Source organism: Nansenia antarctica (assembly GCF_963989245.1).
Source record: "Nansenia antarctica genome assembly, chromosome: 5".
Classification (NCBI taxonomy): Eukaryota; Metazoa; Chordata; class Actinopteri; order Argentiniformes; family Microstomatidae; genus Nansenia; species Nansenia antarctica.
In genome coordinates this window covers 24,092,245-24,115,017 of record NC_137690.1, presented here as the reverse complement: position 1 = coordinate 24,115,017, position 22,773 = coordinate 24,092,245, and the positions used below count along the sequence as shown (strand labels likewise).

The following is a 22,773-nucleotide window of genomic DNA, read 5'->3' as shown; positions in this document are numbered from 1 at the left end:
ACAGTGGTCAGACAGGGCAATGTCAGTTACAACAACATTTGAAATATCTAGGCCTTTGGTGATGATAAGGTCCAGAGTGTGACCTCGATTATGAGTAGGGAGGTTCACATGTTGTTGAAGTTCAAAAACATCTAACAGAACAGAGAGTTCTTTGGATTTGTTGTCCTCTGAGTTATCTACATGAATATTGAAATCACCAGCAATGATCAGACCATTAAATTCAGTAGTAATGATGGAGAGAAGCTCTGTAAGTTCATTAAAGAAGCTAGTAGAGTATTGGGGTGGTCTGTATAAAATTATAAAAATAATTCGAGTGGAACATTTAAAAACAACTGAAAGATATTCAAATGATAAAAATTCCCCGAAGGATTTCTGTTTGCAGTTAAAACTGTCTCGGAAGAAAGAGGCGATTCCACCACCTTTTTTGTGGGATCTAACGACATCTAAGGTTCTAAAATTGGGGGGTGCTGACTCAATAAGAATTGGTGTCTTGTTATCTATACAGAAGGCAGCCTTGATTAAAACAAGAGTGGGAATAAAACGATAAGCAAGATATGTTCAACATTCATCTGGTGCAGTTTAAAAGTTTAACAGAAACGGGAATAAAATATTTTTAAAATCTATTTAGTCTAGCGCGGGGGACTCTGAACCTCCTCCCAGAGGGCAGCAGTTCATACTCTGCATGTAGGACATGGGAGGGATTCATGAGAATTCTATTAGCCTGTCTGAGAGTAGCCTGTTCAAAAATAGACTGCAGGGATGAGTGGTCTTTCACCCCTATGATCTTCCATGCTTCCAGTCGGACCAGTTTGGACCTTAGTTGTACAGATAGGTTACCAAACCAAGATGTAATGCCGTATCTGATGAGACTCTCTAAGACAGACTGGTAGAAGAGTAGCATCCATTTTTGGTCAACACCATGAACTCTAAGACGGCGTAGGAAGTGTAGTCGTTGTTGTAATCTGCTACAAACGCTGTCTACATGAGTGCTCCAGGTGAGTGAGTTGTCAATGAAAACCCCAAGGTACTTGTAAGAGGCGACCTGAGAGATGGATTGTTTGTGGATGACCACAGTGTCATTAGTGCTGCCTTTGACACTGTAGACCACGACATTCTAGTAGATAGACTAAAAACCTGGGTAGGACTTTCAGGCACTGCCCTAAACTAAGCTACTATGTCTCCATTGGCAACTTTGTATCTGACCAAATTAAAATGACATGTGGGGTTCCCCAAGGGTCAATCCTTGGCCCCCTTCTATTCAATCTCTACATGCTTCCATTGGGACACATCATTAAAAAGAACAAAATTGCCTACCACAACTATGCGGATGACACTCAAATCTACATAGCCATCTCACCGAACGACTATAGTCCCATTGACAATCTCTGTAATTGCATTGAGCAAATAAACGCCTGGATGACACAAAACTTCCTCCAACTAAACAAGGACAAAACAGAGATAATTGTATTCGGTGCACCTGACAAAAGATCGAAAGTCAGTGCAAAACTTGATTCTCTCTCTCTTCAAACTAAAAAACAGGTCAGAAATCTTGGTGTAATTCTAGACTCCGATCTAAACATCAACAGCCACATAAATTCGATAACTAAATCAGCCTACTATCACCTGAAAAACATAACAAGAATGAGAGGTTTCATGTCCAAGCAAGACCTTGAAAAACTCATCCATGCATTTGTTTCGAGTAGTCTCGATTATTGTAATGGTCTACTAACAGGCCTATCTAAAGGAGCTGTTCGTAAATTGCAGCTCATCCAAAACGCTGCTGCTAGGGTCCTAACAAAAACACATTACACCAATCCTGAGATCCCTGCACTGGCTACCAGTCTCTCAGAGAATTGAATTCAAAATCCTCCTAATTACATACAAATCACAAAATGGTCTTGGACCAAAATACATATCAGATCTCCTCCCACCCTATATTCCCGCAAGGTCCCTAATATAAGGTCAGCTGAGACTAATCAGCTAATAATTCCAAGAGTAAAAACAAAACACGGTGCAGCAGCTTTCAGTCACGCAGCTGCATGCTCCTGGAACAATCTCCCTGAAGAAATCAAACAGGCCCAAACCCTTAAAATATTTAAATCTAAGCTAAAAACCTTCATGTTTTGCACCAGTTATGATTAAACACAAACACTTCTATCAATGTCTTTTTTCCATTAACTGTCTTTTTAAATGTTTTATCTATTTACTTCTTATATTTGCTTTTATTCATTGTAATTTTTATTTTCTAATGCTGTATTTTTAAATAATGTATGTAAAGCACTTTGAATTGCCCCTGTTGGATGAAATGTGCTATACAAATAAACTTGCCTTGCCATTCGGCAAAGCTGGTAACGTAGGGATCCCCTGAACCAGCCTTTGTTTTACAAGATTCAAAACTTAATACGTACACTAACTATTCTACATTACCTCTGACATTCGAAGACTTGGGCTTCGACACTCACTTCAGTCCTTCACTTCACAGTAATAATGCATATGATATTCAAGATGTTTATATGTAGTGACAACGTAATGACATAACATAATAAGCATGTAGTAAAGTTGTCTGGGAACCTGTTTTTATTGTTGCTTCATATAGAGATTAGTCAAAAATACAGCATCTTTTGTTCAGCCAACATGTCCATCTTTTAATAAAACTTTCCATGACATGTTAAAAATGTCCGTTAGAAGAAACTTGGCCACTGATGCATCCTCTTTGATACTATGAACAAATCATTTTAAATAACTCAAAACAGAAAAGCCAGTTAGTTGAAATCCAGACAATAACTTTCAGACCAAAATGAACACAGTGAACAGTCACATCAAGATGACAAGATGAAATATTGGGGGAATAATGATACTGATAAAACGCAGTAAGTACGGTTGGTAAACCTGATAAGCTTTAGAACTGGTCTGGGCTGGGAATACTGGGATAACCTATTCAAGACTGTTTTGTTCTACAGTCAATCAAGACTTCTTGGTTTAATACAGATTAGCATACATAACGGCTATATAAAAGGACTAAAATGAGACATGCGCTACACGCTAATGGGCTAGTCTCAGTCGGACCACCATAAAACCTGTACAAACCCAGAGAGGATGGAGATGCTAACTTAACAGAAACAGAAAGATAAAGATACTGCAGTTTTATAAAAACAAACCAAACAGAGGTCATCCTCAGATGCTCAGGGAACTGTGCATGTATCGGCCACACCTTTTGCCCCACAAACATGGACACCCTCACCCTATATGAACGGAAGCACAGACCAACCAGAGTCTAGAATAAAATAGAGTGGAGAGCTGTCTTGCAAGTAAGGAACTGAGTGGAGACTCTTTGTCTGTGTTTGTCTCTGTTCATTCTTCTCTCCTCTTCTCTTTTCTAATCTCCCTTGGTGAGCAAGTCTTCTATGTAAGCGTCCAGTTCATCATCTGTGTTTATGTCAATGTCCTATAGGAGGGAAGGAGAGACATTAGTGTTCAGCGTATGACTGTATATGTGTGTGTGTGTGTGTGTGTGTGTGTATGTAAGTAAGTCTGAGAGACAGTGTGTGTATAACTACCTCCTGTACTTTCTGTAGCAGAGCTACAATGTTGGTTCGTAGTTTCTGTAGTTTCTCATCGGCCTCCCTCAACTTAGTCTCAGCACTGCTGCTCTTCTCCTCCACAGCTTTGGCCCTGGCATCAGCTCTGCTCTGGTACGAGTTACACAATGACTGAAGACCCAACTCGTACTGTTGAAAATACTCCTTCTACAGGGACACACAGACAGGATTAGATACAGATACATTATTGCACGCATGCATCTCTTCCATTCGTGATAATCCATCTCTTCTGTTTGCATTCACTTTGCCAAATCAGCTTTGTTTAGCTTCTCCACATGCGTTCCCTCTAACTTCCACTTCTTCAGTATGCTTGCTGTCATCTACCTCGCGAGCGATGGGCAAAGATTGTGTGAAGAAATTTGAAGAAACCAAATGAAACTTAAAACTGACCTAGTCGAATTATGAAAACATCCGAGGGATTTTTTCAACCCTTTTTCCATTTGGAACCTCACCTCCATGACACCATGATTTGTCAGATTTTGTCTGCTTTAAGAACCTTGCAGATCAAAGCCCGGAGAGACCAGATTAGATCTCTATAACTGAGGATCACGGTAAGGGTTGTGTGTACAAATCAGCGGTCAGTCTTACCATGGGGAAGGCCACCAGCTCCCCTGCTGTCATACTGTTGACGTCATCTTTTGGGATCCGGAAATCAGGGGGAAAGAAATAACGAAGCAGTGTCCTGGAGACACACCACGCACACACCATCATACAGCAGCAGTTACATCATATCCAAACAATACAGCAATACCAGTGATGACATTGTTAGCTTACCTCATCATGGTGACCAGGCTGTCGGTCACCTCTCGACTGGTTCCTGGTTGGGTGGTGTCAGGTTCCATGGGGGCGGTTGCTTTTTCTGTCTCCTGCTGTGTGTCAGGGGTCTGAGTGATGGGGGAGGTTGGGCGCATCAACCTCACCTCCTCACTGCCCTTGAACACCCTACAGACACACACAGATGTGTAAGAGAACAGAGAGAATGCATACATATTTATGTCTTTATGCCTCTCTCTCTAAGAGTGACCGTACCAGCGATCCTTGGGGGTGGATCTGGGCACGTAGTCAAACTTCACCTTCCAACGAACACTCTGCTTACTGGTCTCTATGGCAACCACTCTGCCGGTGTACCACTCCTTACTCACACGCACCTCCACCAGCAAACCCTTATCTACAGGAGATAATACACATGTACACACATACACAATTTCATTACAGGGACTATGGATGCATTTCAGAGCATAAGCATTTGTGTACATCCCAAGTCCTGTTGTCCCACTGTGTGTTCAGCTGTGGAACTCTGTAGACCACCTGGCATCTCTCACCTTTCTGAGCATTCTTCAGATCCTTTGCTGGGTCCTCCCCCTCATCACTATCAGACACCTGAAAGATGCACAACACAATACATGAAAACACAGTACATTTAAAAACGCTCACAACCCAGAATTATACCAGAACCTATCCACTGGACAGTCACTCAGCGTGTCTTGTCAGGAGCTGGTCCTGACCATGTCTGTGTAGAAAACACAGGGATGGAAATAGAAAAGAGACACCAAAATCCAAAGTGAGAAGGAGAGGACCCATTCCATTTAGAGTTGAGACAATTCCATAAAGAGTAGATAGGAGTAGGGCAGGACCCATTCCATTTAGAGTAGAGTTAGGGGAGAAGGACAGGACCCATCACCGACTTGTCATTTCAAGTCAATAAGGAGAGCTGGAGAGAACCCATTCCATATATAGCAGAGTTAGTAGAAGACAGGACCCATTCTACTTAGTAGTTGAGTTAGTTGAGAAGGAGAAGAGCCCTTGGTCTTGGCTGAAGGTGAGGGTTACAGACAGTAGTGAGTACCTTGGTCCTCAGGTGAAGGGTGGGGGGTTTGGTCATGGAGGCTGTAAGGTGTGTCTGTGTGTGTGTACCTTGGCTTTAGCCCCAGGCTGTGGGGTGGGGGTGAGTTTAGGGGTGGAGGAGGGCAATGCTCTGCCAGTCAGGGGCGGTGTCGCAGGGGTCGGCCGGGATGTTGCCATGGTTACACTCTTCTTCTCAGGCTGGGGGAACTTAGTGCTGGCAGGGGGCATGACCACCTACAAGGTCAACAGCAGAGTGGGTCTGATTGCAGCTGCAGTCTTGCTGTTCCACTTCAACGTTGCATGAAGACCTGCACCATGGGGCAGCTGTGGAACTCTAGCCGTCTCTTCATTTGCTATCACTGTTTGGGGACTTGAGAAAGCACCAGCTAGCATACATAGTGGAGTCCACATTCATAATAGAGACTACCCTCCATGTCACTCTGCTTTAATAGAGGCCTGCTCACTTCTGACACGTTTGTCATGGACTGACGTGCTTTTATATCTCCTTTCTTGGTTGTCTTTGAAGGACCTCCACTTCTTCTCAGCCAAGGCAGCCTTCTTTTTCTTCTCTCTCTTCTTCTAACACTACTCCATCCTTTTTCCTTTTCATGTGCCCTCATTCATTTACTTCCTCCTTAACGATAGGTCTTTCCATCTTTTGGTCTGTCTATCTGTCTGTCTATACGTGCTAAGCAAGGTTCTTCTTGCCATCACTATAACTGAACTGAAAATGTGATGAATTGACACTGTGAAACAACACAAAACTGAGACTGAATCTGCTGGACAGTTGACTTGACCAGGGTCTTGAAAAGAAAGATGTATGCTCTCAACACACTTGGAAGTCTGAGAAGTAGTTTAGTGTGTGTGTATGTATGTGCGTGCATACATACCTCTGTCACCTTGCCCCGTTTGGCTGGAGATGCCTTCTCAACAGCTTTACCACGATTCCCAACTGCCGATGCTATCTTGGATTTCTTGAGCTGTGGTTCCTCTTCCTCACTATCTTCTTCTTCTTCCTCTTCTTCCTCCTCCTCCTCCTCCTCCTCCTCTTCTTCCTCACTCTCTTCCTGCTCTATCACTCTCTTGCGTTGGCTGCTAGCAGGTGTGGTTGGTTTGGCAGGAGAGGATTTGGCTGGAGTCTGCAGAGAGACCATACCATACCATACATACAGAGAGACCTTACTACCATAACTGCTTTCTGGGGATGGAACAGAATAACCGATTATTCGTTCCTGATGGTCAGTCGATTTTTAACATTTTCCCAAATAAACGCAAATTAAACGGACAGAACTAATGTTGGTTCTGTAGCACTATTTTATTTTTAAAATATATATTAATCACGCACAGAAAGGTAATCTCAGCCAGTACGCATGTGCACACACGCCACAGAGAGATCGTTAGTAATTTAGCAGTCGTTATGGCGAACACAGATAAACTAGAGCTTGAAGTTCCTCTAGCTTCCCTTAAATCTCCTTTTTGGGAAAACTACGGTTTCTCGGTTACCTACAATGACGATGGACAAAGACAGGTGGATCGGACCAAAGCTATATGCCGGCATTGTTCAACTGTGATCGGGTATGTAGCTGGCTGTACGTCGAACTTGTTCACTCATTTGAGTCGGCATCACCCGAATGTGAACATCACAGGTACAAGAAAAAACTGAGTGAAGTGGAAACCAGCTGTGGCATTTACGCTACCTATTTAGACCAGGCCACAACAAAGGCCATAGATGTTTTTATAGCAGCAGACAATACTCTGTTGTCAGAACACAGGTTTTAAACACATGTTGAAAGTGAAAATCAAGTCTTGTTACGTAGTTCCCGCTCGTCCGCATTTCAGCCAGCAAATCATACCAGCCAAACTACAGTTGACCATGACTTATCCATGGCATCTGCTATCACTCACAACCTATGGGTGGACATTTAACTATCTACATATATATATATATATGTGTTTTGTGAATTTTTCAATTTCATGGATCTTACTGTTCACCTAGCCAACACTTTTGGTTGAAGTATAAACCAAATAGTCACAAAAACAAACCCTGACCCAGCAAGCTGATGAATTCCACCACACACTTACCCGTGAGCTGCGGCTGGGTGGAGGGGGCTTGGCAGGGGTCTTGGCAGGTGCTTTGGGGGTGGGTTTTGCAGCTGGGGGTGGGAGCTTTGTTGCAGCTCTGGCTTTAGATAGGTCAGCTTTGGGAGCAGGGGGTGGAGAGGGAGCTGCAGCAGCAGTCCGGGCATTAGTGGGTTTGCGGCTGAAGGATGGAGGGAAGCTTGGGGGGTTTTTGAGGACGGCGGGTAAGGGGGGAGAGCGGGGGCGTGTCACTCGCTCTGACGACCTGGTTGCCTAGGAGACCCAGAGAACAGGAGATTGATATATGTATATATTATATTATATTTAGAAAGCAAGAGAGAGAGTATGTACCAGTGTGAGGTACCTGAGAAGAGTTCTCTGTGTTAGGTCTCAAGCTGACATCCAAAGGTAACTTCCGCACATCTGCTGAAGACCTGATAGTACTAGTTTTCTGAGGACACGAGGACGGACGGACACACAGACACACACAGACACACACAGACACACCAATTAGGGGGTGCAGATTTACGCCATTCATCAAAAACAGTTTGGGCTCAAGTCTATTTAATCAACAAACATGAGAAAGTTCCCCTCTGAAAAAGGAGTGTGCATGTTTATGTAACTGTGTGTCTACCTGAAGTGCCTGTAGTTTCTCCTGCTGTTGTTTGATCTTATCTGTGAGCTCTTTTTGTTTGTCCTCAGTTGTCTGCTTGTCCTTCTTTAGAACTCCATACGGTACATTCTGCTTTTGCACAGCCGCATCACACCTAAAACACCAGAACGCACACACACACAATGATGCCAATAGTTCCATCATATCAGTAGCGCATACACATATTGTCACCTTCTTAAAATAATGGCTTACATCATATTTCTAAAGTGTTGCAAAAGTCTGAATAAACTGAACCAAATCTAGAATATATGATATTTAGGCAAAAACATAATTTTCCTCAAAAGTGACTTAAGCCATTATTTTAAGAAGGTGACTATATGTAATAGTGGGTGTCTCTCTGTGTACCTATCCTGGGTGCTGTCAGGGTTCATCAGACACACCCAGCTGTCTGGATATCGTTTATCCACTGCATCCATTTGGAATGGCAGAGTCCTCCACTTTAAACACTTATCTGTAGGGGATGGAGAGAAGGAGATCAGTGTCTTTGTATATGTGCTGAAAGTTACTGTGTGCGTGAGTGCAACTTACCACACTGTATAGTGAGTGGTATCTCCATGGCACGGCGTCTCTTGTACCTCTGCTCTGAGGAGGGGGTCGAGGACCAGCTGGCAGACAGGTACCCAAACTCATCCCAAAACTTAACAATGCCCTTCTGAGCTACAACACACACACACACACACACACACACACACACACACACACACACACACACACACACAACAAAACACAGAAACAATTTGAACCATTCTATAGTGGTTAAGGGGTTGTGTCAGTATAACTCTGCTGTTGCGTGAGTCTCACCGATGTTGCTATCCTTCCAGTACTGGGCTAAGTGTTCTCCCATGGCTTTCAGAAGATGTCGGTACTCTTTAGCATCTGCAAAGTCCTGCTTGTTGTGAGTGGGCTCCAGAACCAGGTAGGGAACATCCACAACCCCCACCACACCTCCACACGCCCTGACATACATACAGAGAAATACGCATTTATAGTTGATAGTAGAGTTAAGCATTAAGAGTCCACAGTTAGCATACTTCCTCTTCAGTTACATACGTGTGTGTGTGTGTGTGTGTGTGTGTGTGTGTGTGTGACTCACATTCCTCCCTCCAGTTGAGGCCCTGTTTTTTCGTACAGTTTGATGAGGCGAGAGCAGTTATACACAAACATCCCATCCAGGTCCCTCTGCCCGATGTTCACCCCAAAGATAAAACTCAGCTCCTTAGGCTCCTTTAATGCTCTGAGGGGTAGAGAAAGAGAAGCGTTGGGAAGAGGGGTGGAGAGAGAGAGAGAGAAAGAGAGAAAGAGAAGTAGGGATGTGTACGTTTTATAGTTGTAACTAGCTTAATTGTATTTGTTTATTTATAAGGTAGACTGACTTCTGTAAATTAATAAACCCTTGCATTTAAACAATTGTTTTTATTGTCTTCACGACTGCCAATGGCCCCTGGCCTGAGCTAGATTACTCTTCCTGCTACGACAGGTGAATTTATGATTCACTTGCTTAGTCAAATGTATCGATTATAAGTCCCTTTGGAATAAGGTGTCTGCTAAATGCCAAAAATGTAAATGTAAATGATCGTCTCGACTGACTTCTGTTTGGTCTCCTGGATCTTCCTCTTCATCTCGGCATCTCCACGAAGCATCAAGGCCAACTCCTGGGCTTTCCTCAGCATGGCCTGGGGAAGAGGACCGGGCATGATATTGCAAGTGGGTTGCAAGATATTGCCATGTTTATAGAATTAAAAAAGAACAATAACTTCCATGCAACAATGTGATGGTTCGTTTTGTATGTGTGTGTGTGTGTGTTCTTACCCGTGCATCTCTGGACAGGTCATCGCCATGTTTGGCCTCCAGAGCTAAACTCTTACTCTCCGCCTCGCGAGCCTTCTCGTCAGCTGAAAGACACATACACGCATTCAGCCAACAGCACAGGTGGTTTAAGTGTGTAGAAAAGGGTTCTGAGAGTTAAAATAGTTATTTCGAATGGAGACTCACCGATCTTAGCAAGGTGGTCAGCCTTCTTCACTTCCTGCTCAGCACGGGTTTTGAAGCGAGTTGACGTGTACTTATACACCCTGATGACACACAGACACAGTTGTTGTATAGACTGTATAGAGTGCACCTGGATTTCTATGAGGTGCACGAAGACCTCTTTGTGAAGTGTGTGTGTGTGTTACCTAGGTTTATAAAGGCAGCAGGACATTCTCTTGGTCCTGACTTTGTGTCCTTGAATGAAGATCCTCATGCGTGGGTCAATGTACAGAACAGCTGCGTATGCTCGGAATGATCGCCGCTCTGGCTTACTGTGGGGATGGAAGAGATGCTATCACTACACGCACATAGTCTTGATCACTACCTTAAGTACAGGTTAGTCATGCACATTTACAGTACAAATGTTTATCCAAAATATATATTTCCCCCCCTCATGTTTATGTCCCCCCCTCATGCTATCATGCACGCATGAAAACACACACACACACACACACACACACACACACACACACTAATACTCACACTCCCTCTGCTGGAGTCCCAGCCATCAGAATATCCTGGTAGTCTGTCTCTACATCCAACTCTGGTTCTCTAGTATCCATCAGCTTCAGATTATAGATGATCACCAGAGTACCTTCACACACAAATGACTGCTGTTAAAACACACAGCTGCCCCCCGCCGCCCCTCCCGGCAAAACACACACACACACACACACACACACACACTTACCACTGCTACCTTCTATCTTGTTGAACTGCTCCATCAGCTGTTGTTCAGTTTTAAAAGGAGAGTACTTGTAAATGAGCTCTGTCTCAATGGCATACTTCTCAGGGTCAGCTGTGACTGGCTGCCTGGTCTTCAGTTCCCAGGTCGGGAGAGGCACAATCACCTGACAGGGGAGGGAATAACTGAATATTACACAAATGCTTAAAGGACCATCTCCATCTTACTGAGTCCTAACCTCATCGCCTGACAGAGGAGTCACTCATAGGGCTTTCACACCGACAAAGAACTGTTCCGGTTCACGTTCGTGTTCGGGAACCTCCGAACCTTGATGCTGTCTGGCGAACTAGCCCGCGTTCATACCAGTGTAACCAGAACCATCCGCGTCATCAACGATGGGTGATGAAGGGGCAGGATAAACAAAAATGTCACAACTAGATGGCGGCTACTTCACTGGAAATTAGGATAATATCTTCCACTACAGTATCTGAAATAAACACTATTTTCTATGAAACGAAACAAAAGACACTTTCTACACGCGTTCTCTTACTAATCAGCTGCGCCATTACTGGAATAGAAATGGCTTACGAAATTTGCGTTCGCTTGTGTGAGTGTGTGTGTTTGCTAAGCATGTGAGGAAGATAGAGAGAATTATGAAACTTTTGATAATTGTTTTGATCACTAATGATTAGATTTAGATTAGATTCCATTTTGTCTCCTTCCTTCTTGCTGGTCTTTGCAGCCTAGAATATGACGCACCTACTGACAACGTGACTGTTCTACGTTTTGGTTTCCGCTTGAGAACCACTATTTTCAGATTCCTGCTGCGAACCAACTTTTCAGTTTCGGTCTGAACGCGGCAGCCGGTTCCAGACTTGGTTTGCAAATGCAAACCGAAACGGTTCTTTGCCGGTGTGAGGGAAGATAACCAGCATTATTGTACAGGCCATACACACTGAATGGAATAGGTATAAACAACAGAAACTAGTGAAATCATGGCCCTATTGGATACACCTCTCCAGTCCTTTCAGATCTACATAAAGTGCCTGGATGCTAGGAGTCCATTTGGGATTCAACAAAAGACATCCTACACTTTATTGCCAGATTAAACCACTACAGCTGACCCCTGACCTCATCCAGCCCCTCCTCTTCATGGAATGTTCTAGACAGGAACAGGCAGGTGAGTGTGTTCTCCTTCTTAGTGAACAAGATGAAGTCCTTCCCAATACGCATGGAGCCCCTAAAGAACAGACACACCACAGTAAGTCAATAACCTCCAAAGACACAACACATCTATTCAGTGGGGTCTGTCCGTCAGCTTCATCTGGGAGTTCCACATGTCTCTTACGATTTTAGCCCGTTGCCGTACTGGCCGATGTGAGTGGACTCTGGAGTTCGCTTACTGGACTTCCCAAACTGAATCACATGAGTAGCTTCATCTGAGAGTGAAGGATGGAGAGAGAGAGAGAGAGTGAGTGAGATGTAGAGAAAGAGCCAGCGATTAGCATGGTTCAATGCTGCACTGACTTGTTAGACTAAACCTACCATGAGACATGCTAGTATAACTTGGACCTCAGTCTCAGTTAGTTAGAGCCCTGTTATTGTAAGTCATTGTATATGAGTGACATCAGTGTAGCACTCACTGGGATCCATTCCTGTCCCATCGTCCAGGAAACTGAGCATGTAGCCTCCACGGAGGTCTTGTCTCTTCTCTGTCAGCCAGGGGAGGTGCAATACAGGTTAGAACATGATGGTAGATGTGTGTTGGAGTCGGAGAGTGTGTGTGTGTGTGTGTGTATATATATGTGTGTGCATGGCGTACCTGTGTAAATGTCGATCCGGGTTGCATTTGCATCCCTGTAGGATAGATGATCGACAGGTGTATGACCGATCAGGGTAAACATAACCTGACACTGCTAAGTTTTATTTTAAGTGATTTAGCAGCACATATACATAGTGAGAACAGTGTTGTGTATCGTTAATAGAAGAGTCATTAAACTCAAGGCCTTAGCAATTGACATTATTAGTACCTGGAGTTGTCCACCAGCTCAGCCAGAGCTCCAAATAGAAACTCGTGGGTTGTCCTGGAAACATACAACAACCAGTCAATTCAATTGAACATTTATTTAAATGGCAAAGAAAGTCTGGGTAGAGGCGGGCAAGTAGTATGAAATGATTATGGGTGGTGGTAAGGGATAGCGGGGGCGACTGATTGTGTACTGTGATGGTTGGCTCTAAATCAGTGGGTAGGACCCAGGGGTCCAGTAGTAAGAAAATGAAGATCAACACTCCTGAATGACTGTTGCAAAAATTGTTGCGGAAAATGGCTTCATATGATAAATCACATCTGCACTTTTTCTTAAGCCTGTATATCATCACCTTCTTAAAATAATGGCGAACGTCATATTTTCAAGTTGAGAAAAACTGAACCAAATATAGAATATATGATATTTAGACAAAAACATCATTCTCCTCAAAAGTGACATAAGCCATTATTTTAAGAAGGTGACAATATATTTTTAAGATGTGCTAAGCCTACAACCTTTTCTTACTCCAGAGTCTTCCTCATAAAGTAGTAACATCACGCCATCCATCCATCAACAGGCTTCAGTGTACATTGTAATTTACTGTGGAAAGTCATCACACAGCATCTTCCTTCATTTACTACTTAGTCATCCTCATTTGGACTTACATGTCTCCAGGGAGTGACGTTCCAGCACAATAGTAAAGCCAACACTGCTGCAATCATCACCCTTTGACCTCCTCCGCAGAGACCGGTGGGTATTGACCCTCCATCTTCTGCTCGCAGTAGTAGGCCTACTTGTTGCCGAGCGTATTTGGGTTGACAAAGCACCAGAGAAGCCAACACTGTCTAGCTGATACACGTCTGCTACACAGCGGCTGGCTGAGATTCCCAGCACAATTAAGAAGCATTTGGGTTCTCTGTGTGCTCTCTCAAACAAGGTATCTAGAAAGCTCAGAGTTTAATTCATCTGCTTGTGATTAAAACAACTTTCTCTTGTGCAGTTTGATAATTATAATTCTCATAATTCTAATTATGCTCTCATAACATCTGACTGATATGAAGACAAACATTTAGCTGTCTCTCTCAGCATTGACACCTTGAATATCAGCAGCAAGTCTCAACTGATTCCCAGGAGCACTGCTTCCCTCTCCTGCGAACGTGGAGTTGTTTCAACTTTGCGAGGGGTTTCCTCTCCTGTGCATACTGGGGCTTCATTGACATTCCTCAGGGTTCCCCTGTCCTCCCCAAAAAGTCTCATCTGGCCCGTCAGACCTCTTCCTCCCATTACATTTAACATACTCTAGTATTTTCCTTTTGATTATTGTAGGGGATGGATAGTGTCAGCTCATTCTTGATACAGGAAATACAAAAACACTTCAATGAGGAGGGATGGTCTGCCACTGGTATTTGCCTTGGACCATACCAGTCTTAGACCATGTTCTTGAATTCTCTTGCATTATGTTTACACTCTTAACCCAAATGATTAAGAGATGTACGCCTCTTCTTCGGCGTATGGGTAGTTGTTTTCCTCTCCACTCCACCAGGCTCGGGGCCGAGGGGCTACCCTTTTACCACCCCGAGACCTGGTTGAGGGGCTCACCTGGGCTATATTTCTGGACACCCCTCCAGAAGCCACGTCATCGTCTCGTCATCTAATACCGACAGACCATGCATCCCGTTGGGTGGGTGGTACACCGGGCAATCCAGGATAACATGGTCTGCGGTTTGGTCCTCTGCGCCACGCTCGCTTCTGTACGCTGTACGCTTCTGTACGCTGATGCACATTGAATAGGGGCCTTACATGCACCAGGTGGCATAAGATAAAGTTGATCCTTGCAGTATTGTTTGATGGTGTTAATGTCCAGGCTCTACCTGGCCTCTATGGTGAATCTGAATCCTAATCTTGTTTTGTAAGCCACAGCAGCTATAGAAAGAGAATCTCATGTCTGGCTGTCACATAGCAGTGACCTTGGAACATCAGCACCCAATTATATAACATCCCAGCAGTTCACAGGGGTTTTAAACAGGTGTTGCTCAGTTTTATGTACTCAATCATTGTTCCGTAGCAGTCAACGTCAGTCCTCCTGACCCCCCCCCCCCCCCCCCCCCCATCCTTCCATTGTCTTCAGACTCAGTGGTGCCCAGAAAGCAGGTTTCATATAGTCATCCATAGTGTCTATTCTAACTTAGCTTTTAAACTGTGTTGGAGCCCCTACAATTCTGGATTACACTGATAAGACAGTGAAGCCCTGGGCTCAGGAGACCACTAGTGAGTGGCTTCATCTCAAAATCCACCAGCATACAAATGGTTCATGTAACATGTTCAGAGCTCTGTTTTTTCTTTGGAATCATGCAGGTCACCTTGTTATGGATCATGTGCAGTGCAAGTCACAGACTGAGGGTAAAATGGATACAGTCCCACCACACCTGACTGCAGTCATTAGTAAACAGTTATTCCATAGGCCTAGAAAACCTTGAAAACACAAGTCGGCATGTTGGGCAAAGTGAACATTGGTGGCGTGAGAATTGGTCTGGGTGTGATGCATGTGTGGTATGTATTGGGTGTATTTTCCCCAAGATGGTACTTACGAGTTGGTGTGTAGATACTCAAAGGTGAGCTGAGCCCTATTCAGGCTGCTGTAGTTAGAGTAGGCCATTACCACTCACTAAAACTACTACTTATTCTCTTCCTGGTCTTCTTTTTGACTTCCTTTCAGTCCAGTGGAGTGGATCTATTCATGAGAACCTACACAATCACAACAGTACACTGGTTTAAAAATGAACAAAAAATAAACGTATCTGGATGGGGGGAAAAAACCAATGACCTGAAATAAGGTGCGATCATGCAGAGCATAATACATAGAGAGGAAACAACTCAATCATTGATTAACCCCTAATGGTTGACATAGCCTACTCGCTACATTGGGCATTATATTATAGGCTTTTTCTTAAGACTGCTTAGGTCTACTCTCAAACGTCCTCAGCCACAGCACCACGCGCCAGGTGAACCGCTTCACTCAAAGCAAGACTCCCAAAAGACAATCCTCTCACGTGGGAGGTTCACAAGTGCTGAAACGGTTATGTATCATTCCAAAGGGTTCATCTTGACGTCGTTTTATGACTTAAGTATGGATGAGGAAGTAGACTGTTCTGTCATACTATGTTCTGTCAACGCTGGCAGGCAGTAATGTCCAGTCCAGTCTTCGATAAAAGGCCGGTACACTGATTACAAAGCTAACTAGCAGTGATATCCCAAAACCCACCTAACATTCTGATTACATAGCTACATCCTCATGTAGCTTACCTAGTCGTAGTAGTAGTAGTAAACACCTGTAAAAAGGCCCGGTTAGGAAGTATTTATCTACTTTAGCAAACCGTTTAAAACGCCAGCGAGTTCAGATAGAGTTACGGTCAATGGTAAACATCCGTCGGCAAAGAAATAAGCGTTCAAACATAAACATTCCAGAATGCACACACACCAGCTCCGAAGAAGGCCGCGAAATGGCTTTAGTCCCTCGCCTCTCTCTCTCCCAGTCTTGCGCAGAGAGCAGGAGAAGGCCCGCCTTTATCCTGCACTGACAGCCAGTAAGAACCCGCCTGACTCGTTTCGCTGCTACTTTTGGGCGATCTGGGGGGTATTCCATCAACATCGCTAAAAGAAAATCCAGGTTTAGTCTGACAAGTCTCGCGAGAGTTCCTAAAAATATCCAGGCATATTCTGATAAGTCTCGCGAGAAGTTATCAAAAATAAGCCAGGATTTTCCTTTAGCAACATTGATGGAATACCCCCCTGGTGAGATATTCCAGTTTAGAAGATAAGCAACGACAACCAGTACCAAATGCTTGCTGTTTTAAAGGAATATAATTCCACTTTTCTTTCGTCTGATAATTGTATATCCAGAAAAGTGTTACAGTCACTATTATTAATAGTATTTTTTTTTTTCTGGCAGTTTAGTCAGAAGGAGAACCGAAACACTTTTAGTTTTTGCTCAAATCTTTCAAAAATCGAATACCTTTTTTGATGTACTCAAAGGGCCTATTTCTCTCAAATCGTGTTCACAAATGTGTTTAAATCTGTTAGTGAGCACTTCTCCTTTGCCGAGGTAGCCTAATCCATCCATCTGACATGTGTGTGGCATATCAAGATAGCCTACTGATTAGACAGCATGATTATTGCACAGGTGTGCCTTAGGCTGGTCACAATATAAGGCCACTCTAAAAAATGTGCAATTTTATCACACAGCACAATGCCACAGATGTGGCGAGTTTTGAGGGAGCGTGCAATTGGCATGCCGACTGCAGGAATGTCCACCAGAGCTGTTGCCTGTAAATTGAATGTTCATTTCTCTACCAAAAGCCGTCTCCAAAGGTGTTTCAGAGAACTTGGCAGTACATCCAACCTGCCTCACAACCACAGACCACGTGTAACCACGCCAGCCCAGGACCTCGACACCCAGCATCTTCACCTGCAAGATCGATAGCTGATGCAACAATTGGTTTGCATAACCAAAGAATTTCTGCACAAAGTTGTCAGAAACCGTCTCAGGGAAGTTAATCTGCATGCTCGTCGTCCTCACCGAGGTCTTGACCTGACTGCAGTTCGTCTTCGTAACCGACTTGAGTGGGCAAATGCTCACCTTTGATGGCGTCTGGCACTTTGGAGAAGTCTCTTCATGGATGAATCCCAGTTTCCACTGTACCGGGCAGATGGCAGACAGCGTGTGAGTGGTTTGCTGATGTAAACATTGTGAATAGAGTGGCCCATGGTGGCGGTGGGGTTATGGTATGGGCAGGCATACGCTACGAACACAGGTGCATTTTATCGATGGCATTTTGAATGCAGAGATACCGTGACGAGATCCTGAGGCCCATTGTTGTGCCATTCATCTACCACCATCACCTCATGTTGCAGCATGATAATGCACGGCCCCATTTTGCAAGGATCTGTACACAATTCCTGGAAGCTGAAAACATCCCAGTTCTTGCATGGCCTATACTCCACCGGACATGTCACCCGTTGAGCATGTTTGGGATGCTCTGGGTCGGCGTATACAACAGGGTGTTTCAGTTCCTGCCAATATCCAGCAACTTCGCACAGCCTTTGAAGAGAAGTGGACCTACATTCCACAGGCCACAATCAACTACCTGATCGACTCTATGCGAAGGAGTGTGTTGCACTGTGTGAGGCAAATGATGGTAATGCTGCTCCAAAGCGCTTTACAACGGCTTCTCATTCACCCATTCACACACACATTCAAACACCAATGGCGGCAAGCTGCCATGCAAGGCGCTGGGTGCACTTTTTGGGGTTCAGTGTCTTGCCCAAGGACACTTCGACATGTGGCCAGCCGGGGCTCGAACCGCTGATCTGCCAACCTTGTGATCATTAGATCACTCTACCTCCTGCGCCACAGCCGCCCCACAACCATGTAGTTGTATACTATGTTCTGTTCTTGCATCCTAAATGTAAATATACTGTATGTGTGAATAACATGTATGTCGTTTTCTGGATTAGGTGCAACCGAGGTTGTTGACACAACAACATACCACAATCAGAAATTAACAAGAGAGGAAATAGTACAAGTGGCTATCGCCACAAGGATGGAAGTGCCAAGTGGCCCAAGATAATAGAACAGAGTGTTTGTGGCAGTCATGGTTTGAGTTTTTGAGGAGCTGTTCCCCTCTGCCCTGCAGATTAGGTAGAATCTCTGATGTGGAGTCTAATCTGATGAAACCACAGCTCTGTGGACTGTCAGCCATTCAATCACAACAGAAATGATGCATTAGATATGAAAGTATGTTCATGGTAAACACTTGAGATGTAACAAGCTGTTGGAAAATTTAAACAGTTTAATAAATTAATATAATAAATCAATTGTAATTAAATCCTCACACTACTCCCAGAGTAGAATATCAGTCTAAAATTACAGCCAATCAGAAAGCAATGTTTGTTGGCAGCCTGGTCCCGATGGAAACTAACTTCCACTATTACAGTCCTTCTTCCAAAAAACATAAATGTATCCTTCATAGAACTACCCCTCCTTCCATAATCCTTTGTACAACCATCCTTTGTTCCTCCCTCTATGTCCTGCTGACTGCTCCATAGTGTGATGGGTAGGTTCAGGAGTCTATTAGAGGTTCCTGTAATGAAATCATACCGTGATACATGGATTAAAAACTCAGACAGCATAGTACACAAACATCACACAAAATGCATACTCGCTTGGACATCAGGTTGGAGTTCAAATGCACCAGGACAGAAGAGAAGACAGGGTGAAAACAGAAGAAGGCAACACCAAGGGCACATGACACGTAAAGAATGTGATATTATCTGTAATAAAAGGGTTTCATAAATGTACCGAACTAATCTAAACATGTGAAACACTGTAACATAATACTCGAGTTTTGGAAGCAGTGTTACCCTGTGCAGGTCCAATCCATTACTGTGGTAGCGGCGTGTGTGAGACTGTGTGAGGCTGGCAGAGAGACACATCAGCAAACACACTCCCAACAGACACGCGCTCACCTCCAACAAGTGTTGCTCTGCTACACCCTGCTGCTCCTGCAACACACACACAGACACACACCAGATTAGAGGGTAGTGTGCGAGAGAGTAGTAACTAAAATGAGGCAGCATAGGTGTGTGTGTTTGAGTACTCAAAGTCTTGAGTTTGTGTGTGTGTACCTGTGTTAGCATGGCTGTGAATGTGGGATCGAAAGTGTACTGTAGGCTGTAACAGGTCTGTGTCACTAAGGGCTTCTGATTGGTCATCTCCATAGAAACCACTGAGACAGGAGATGCCATCTTCTCATGGGCTGGACACTTTGGGGGCAATCTAAACACACAAACATACAGGATTGAGAGCGGTCTGAAGACACACAGGTTTGGTTTATGATTAAAGTAAAAATAAATCTAAACTAAATTACTATAGGCCTATTCCGTCCCCACACACATTGTTATGTTTGCACATCCTTCGAAGATAACTGCTTTCAATATTCTCTTTATTTATGTTTTGTGTGTATATATGCATATATATATATATATATATATATATATATATATATATATATATATATATATATATACATACATGTATATTGTTGCTCTTAACCAGTAAAGGGAAAGGGGTGGGTGGATTGCACATTTAAATTGTATCTTGATGTACTTCTGTATAAAAAAGGAACATTTTAGGACAAATTGTACATATAAAAAAATAAAAACTTTGCACATCCTACTAAGTGCTTTCTGTGAGAGGGCCAGCTAGTTAGCAGCGTTATAGTATCAACTGTTTTTCAACACAAATTCTGGAAACTGAAATAGAAAATGAGGGCCAAGCCCATGTAGGCTCAGCTCCAAAGTTCAAGTAGAAACAAGGTTTTACACACACAAGTTGTGTACAGATCTATGAGGAAACTCACGGGGTTTGGGGCAGTATGTGTGCAGGCGCACTAATGGTGAGGCAGGTGAGTGTGCCGTCACCTGCAGGTTGAGAGAAGACTCTCATCGTCACATTCACAACCTCATCACCTAAGGAAGGAAACAGCAATAGGAGGTTATACACCTACTGAGGACTTCACTTTTTCCTTCTTACACACACACACACACACACACACACACACACACACACACACACACACACACACACACACACACACACACACACACACACACACACACACACACACACACACACACACACCCTTGCATGTGTGAGTTCTGAGGTAGAGTCTAAGAACAAACACTACTTAGTGGTTATTCAAGCTATTCTAGTTAGGTCTGCACTTGGTACTGCTGTGGTGTGTGTGTGTGTGTGTGTGTGTGTGGGGAAGGATGACACTGACCTGTGAGGCCTAGCTGATGCGCCAAGAGGGTGGTGTGTAGCCCCAGGTCTCTCAGGGGTTGGCTCGCTGAGCTTTGTGTTAGAGCCAGCGGCACCTGCAGTGACAGATGCGCAAAAAGGCTTTGGGAGGAATTAGCCAATGGTGTTCCACCTGTCTTTTGACCAATCGGAGGCATGGTGACTGGATAGCCTAGTTCCATCGCTGTAACATTGGTTGTTGTACACAGCTGGAGGCGTGACAAAGAAGCCAGGAATTGGTTCCAATCCTAAGAGGAAACAGTGTTCACAAATCAGATCACAAATCAATACAACTCAGGCACATACACATGTAGTGTCTGAATTGGGCAAACCTATAGACACACACACACACACACACACACACACACCTGTGTACTATCAGGGTTGGCCAGGGTGTGTGTGTGACTGTAAGAGCTTAAGTAGAAGAGTGAGAGGGCCAGGGTCAGCAGACACAAGAAGAAGGTCACTCCTGGAGGATGCTGGGAGAAGAAGTCTCTCAAATTAGCTACCGGCTGCCAGGAACCCATCTCACACACCTGGAATACAACACACAAACACCCGTTACAACAGTATTGAGGTCATACAGAAAGGTCTTTCAGTTGAGATACATAGGTTATTCCAAAACTCACGTAGAATCCCACTGTCTATCACATCCCTCATGCTTATCTCAGACTCTCTTTCGCCACATAGATTTTAGCCTTATGATGTTTCGTTGTGGCCCTGTGTTGCCCAGAACTAGTGGCCTTTCAGCAATTGTACCGGTCAGAACCTCTGTCCCATCCCTATCATTATTATCACCACCGGTGACCACTTATCCCTACTTAAATACAGGTCTATTTTACTAACAAGGTTAGTAGAGCTATCCTTGTATGTTAAAACTACTCAACTACTGTATCAACAACACTAATGGGTTTGAGGTAGTAGCCTATGCCATCATCACTATTGTTAAAGCTACCGTCAGAGAAAGAACATTGCTTACTCTTATTTTAGCCATCAATACAGACAGTCTAGCTATAACAAGCAATTGACTACAGTATAGCATGCCAGGCTAACATCACTACAGTCACTGTTCTGGCAAAACAACAGGTCTTAATATTGAGCACCAATTTACATAATCATCATCACACTGTAAGAATATTCATGCACACTGCAGAAAAGCATGCCACAACATAATCACCGCCAGAGACAGGATTGTTTATTGCTTACGAGGATCAGCTGATTGATGAATCGGCGGACCATCCACATCCACAATGACGATCGCGTCCGTTGCTGCTCATAAATACTCGTGTTTCTCAATCATTGGAGTTAATGATTGCCATGTTTATCTCGCCACTGTAGCCAGCTGAATCAGCGGGTTTACCACTCAAAGTTGAAAGTACAATAAAAAAACAGGTGTGCTGCAACTTCCTACCTGAGCTAGTTGGACAAAGTTAGCTAACCATCTAACATGTTAGCTAGCTTGCTAAATGCTTTCTGGAACGACAAAACGAGTTATTAGGAAGTTGCATTCACCTTTGTACATATCTTGGAGCAGCGAACCGTTTGGGAGAAACAATCAGACACGAACGCAACAGTCTGTCAGCTCAGCTGCGACGGGCGACCCGGTAGCTAACCATGTCTGGAGTATTGCTGCTAGCAGTGTTGTGTGAAACCACAGTCTTTTCAAAATAAGAGTCTTCCTAGCCAGTTAAATGGATGTTACAGGATGTTGTATATTTTTAGCCACACCTCCCCACTAACTTGAGCATTATTTTACCAAGGTTTGTTGGCCTTAAACGAAGACGGAGGTATGGTCTAAAAGAGATTGATAAACATTATATCATGAAACATATAATCACTTAAGCTAAAATGTTATTGAAGAATTAGTAACAAAAATCCAGTAGCATCTCTTTAAGGTTGCTTCTCTTTAGCCCCATGGTATAATAATTAGGCATTGTCTTATTAGACAATATCGCTGTTGTTGTTTCTTACCCAGATGA

At 43.8% G+C, this 22,773-nt stretch overlaps 2 protein-coding genes across 3 annotated transcripts; both read right to left on the bottom strand.

Annotated features, from left to right (window-relative positions):
* Nucleotides 1–2,618: 2,618 nt before the first annotated feature.
* LOC308157609 (ATPase MORC2A-like) lies at nt 2,619–15,592 on the bottom strand (the record flags this gene model as incomplete). Of its 2 annotated transcripts, XM_080531201.1 has the most annotated exons (27): nt 2,619–3,445; nt 3,558–3,746; nt 4,188–4,281; nt 4,374–4,541; nt 4,629–4,767; nt 4,922–4,979; nt 5,514–5,678; nt 6,335–6,583; nt 7,527–7,796; nt 7,888–7,974; nt 8,158–8,290; nt 8,542–8,647; nt 8,725–8,853; nt 8,998–9,152; nt 9,290–9,430; nt 9,784–9,869; nt 10,006–10,088; nt 10,189–10,268; nt 10,371–10,496; nt 10,708–10,819; nt 10,916–11,075; nt 12,041–12,149; nt 12,258–12,348; nt 12,553–12,621; nt 12,732–12,766; nt 12,940–12,993; nt 15,525–15,592. In XM_080531201.1, the coding sequence occupies 27 exons, from the start codon at nt 15,590–15,592 to the stop codon at nt 3,377–3,379; spliced, it is 3,225 nt and encodes a 1,074-aa protein (XP_080387327.1). In that variant the 3' UTR covers nt 2,619–3,376. The 2 variants fall into 2 exon arrangements, with proteins under 2 accessions (XP_080387327.1, XP_080387328.1); XM_080531202.1 differs by lacking the exon at nt 5,514–5,678.
* A 3,183-nt stretch (nt 15,593–18,775) lies between these two features.
* On the bottom strand, nt 18,776–22,402 carry LOC308157493 (transmembrane protein 248-like). Its single transcript, XM_080531050.1, has 7 exons — nt 22,001–22,402; nt 21,163–21,330; nt 20,778–21,042; nt 20,355–20,463; nt 19,621–19,771; nt 19,357–19,497; nt 18,776–19,076 (listed from the first exon to the last, which is right to left on the bottom strand). The coding sequence occupies exons 1-7, from the start codon at nt 22,037–22,039 to the stop codon at nt 19,056–19,058; spliced, it is 894 nt and encodes a 297-aa protein (XP_080387176.1). The 5' UTR covers nt 22,040–22,402; the 3' UTR covers nt 18,776–19,055.
* Between the last annotated feature and the right edge of the window lie 371 nt (nt 22,403–22,773).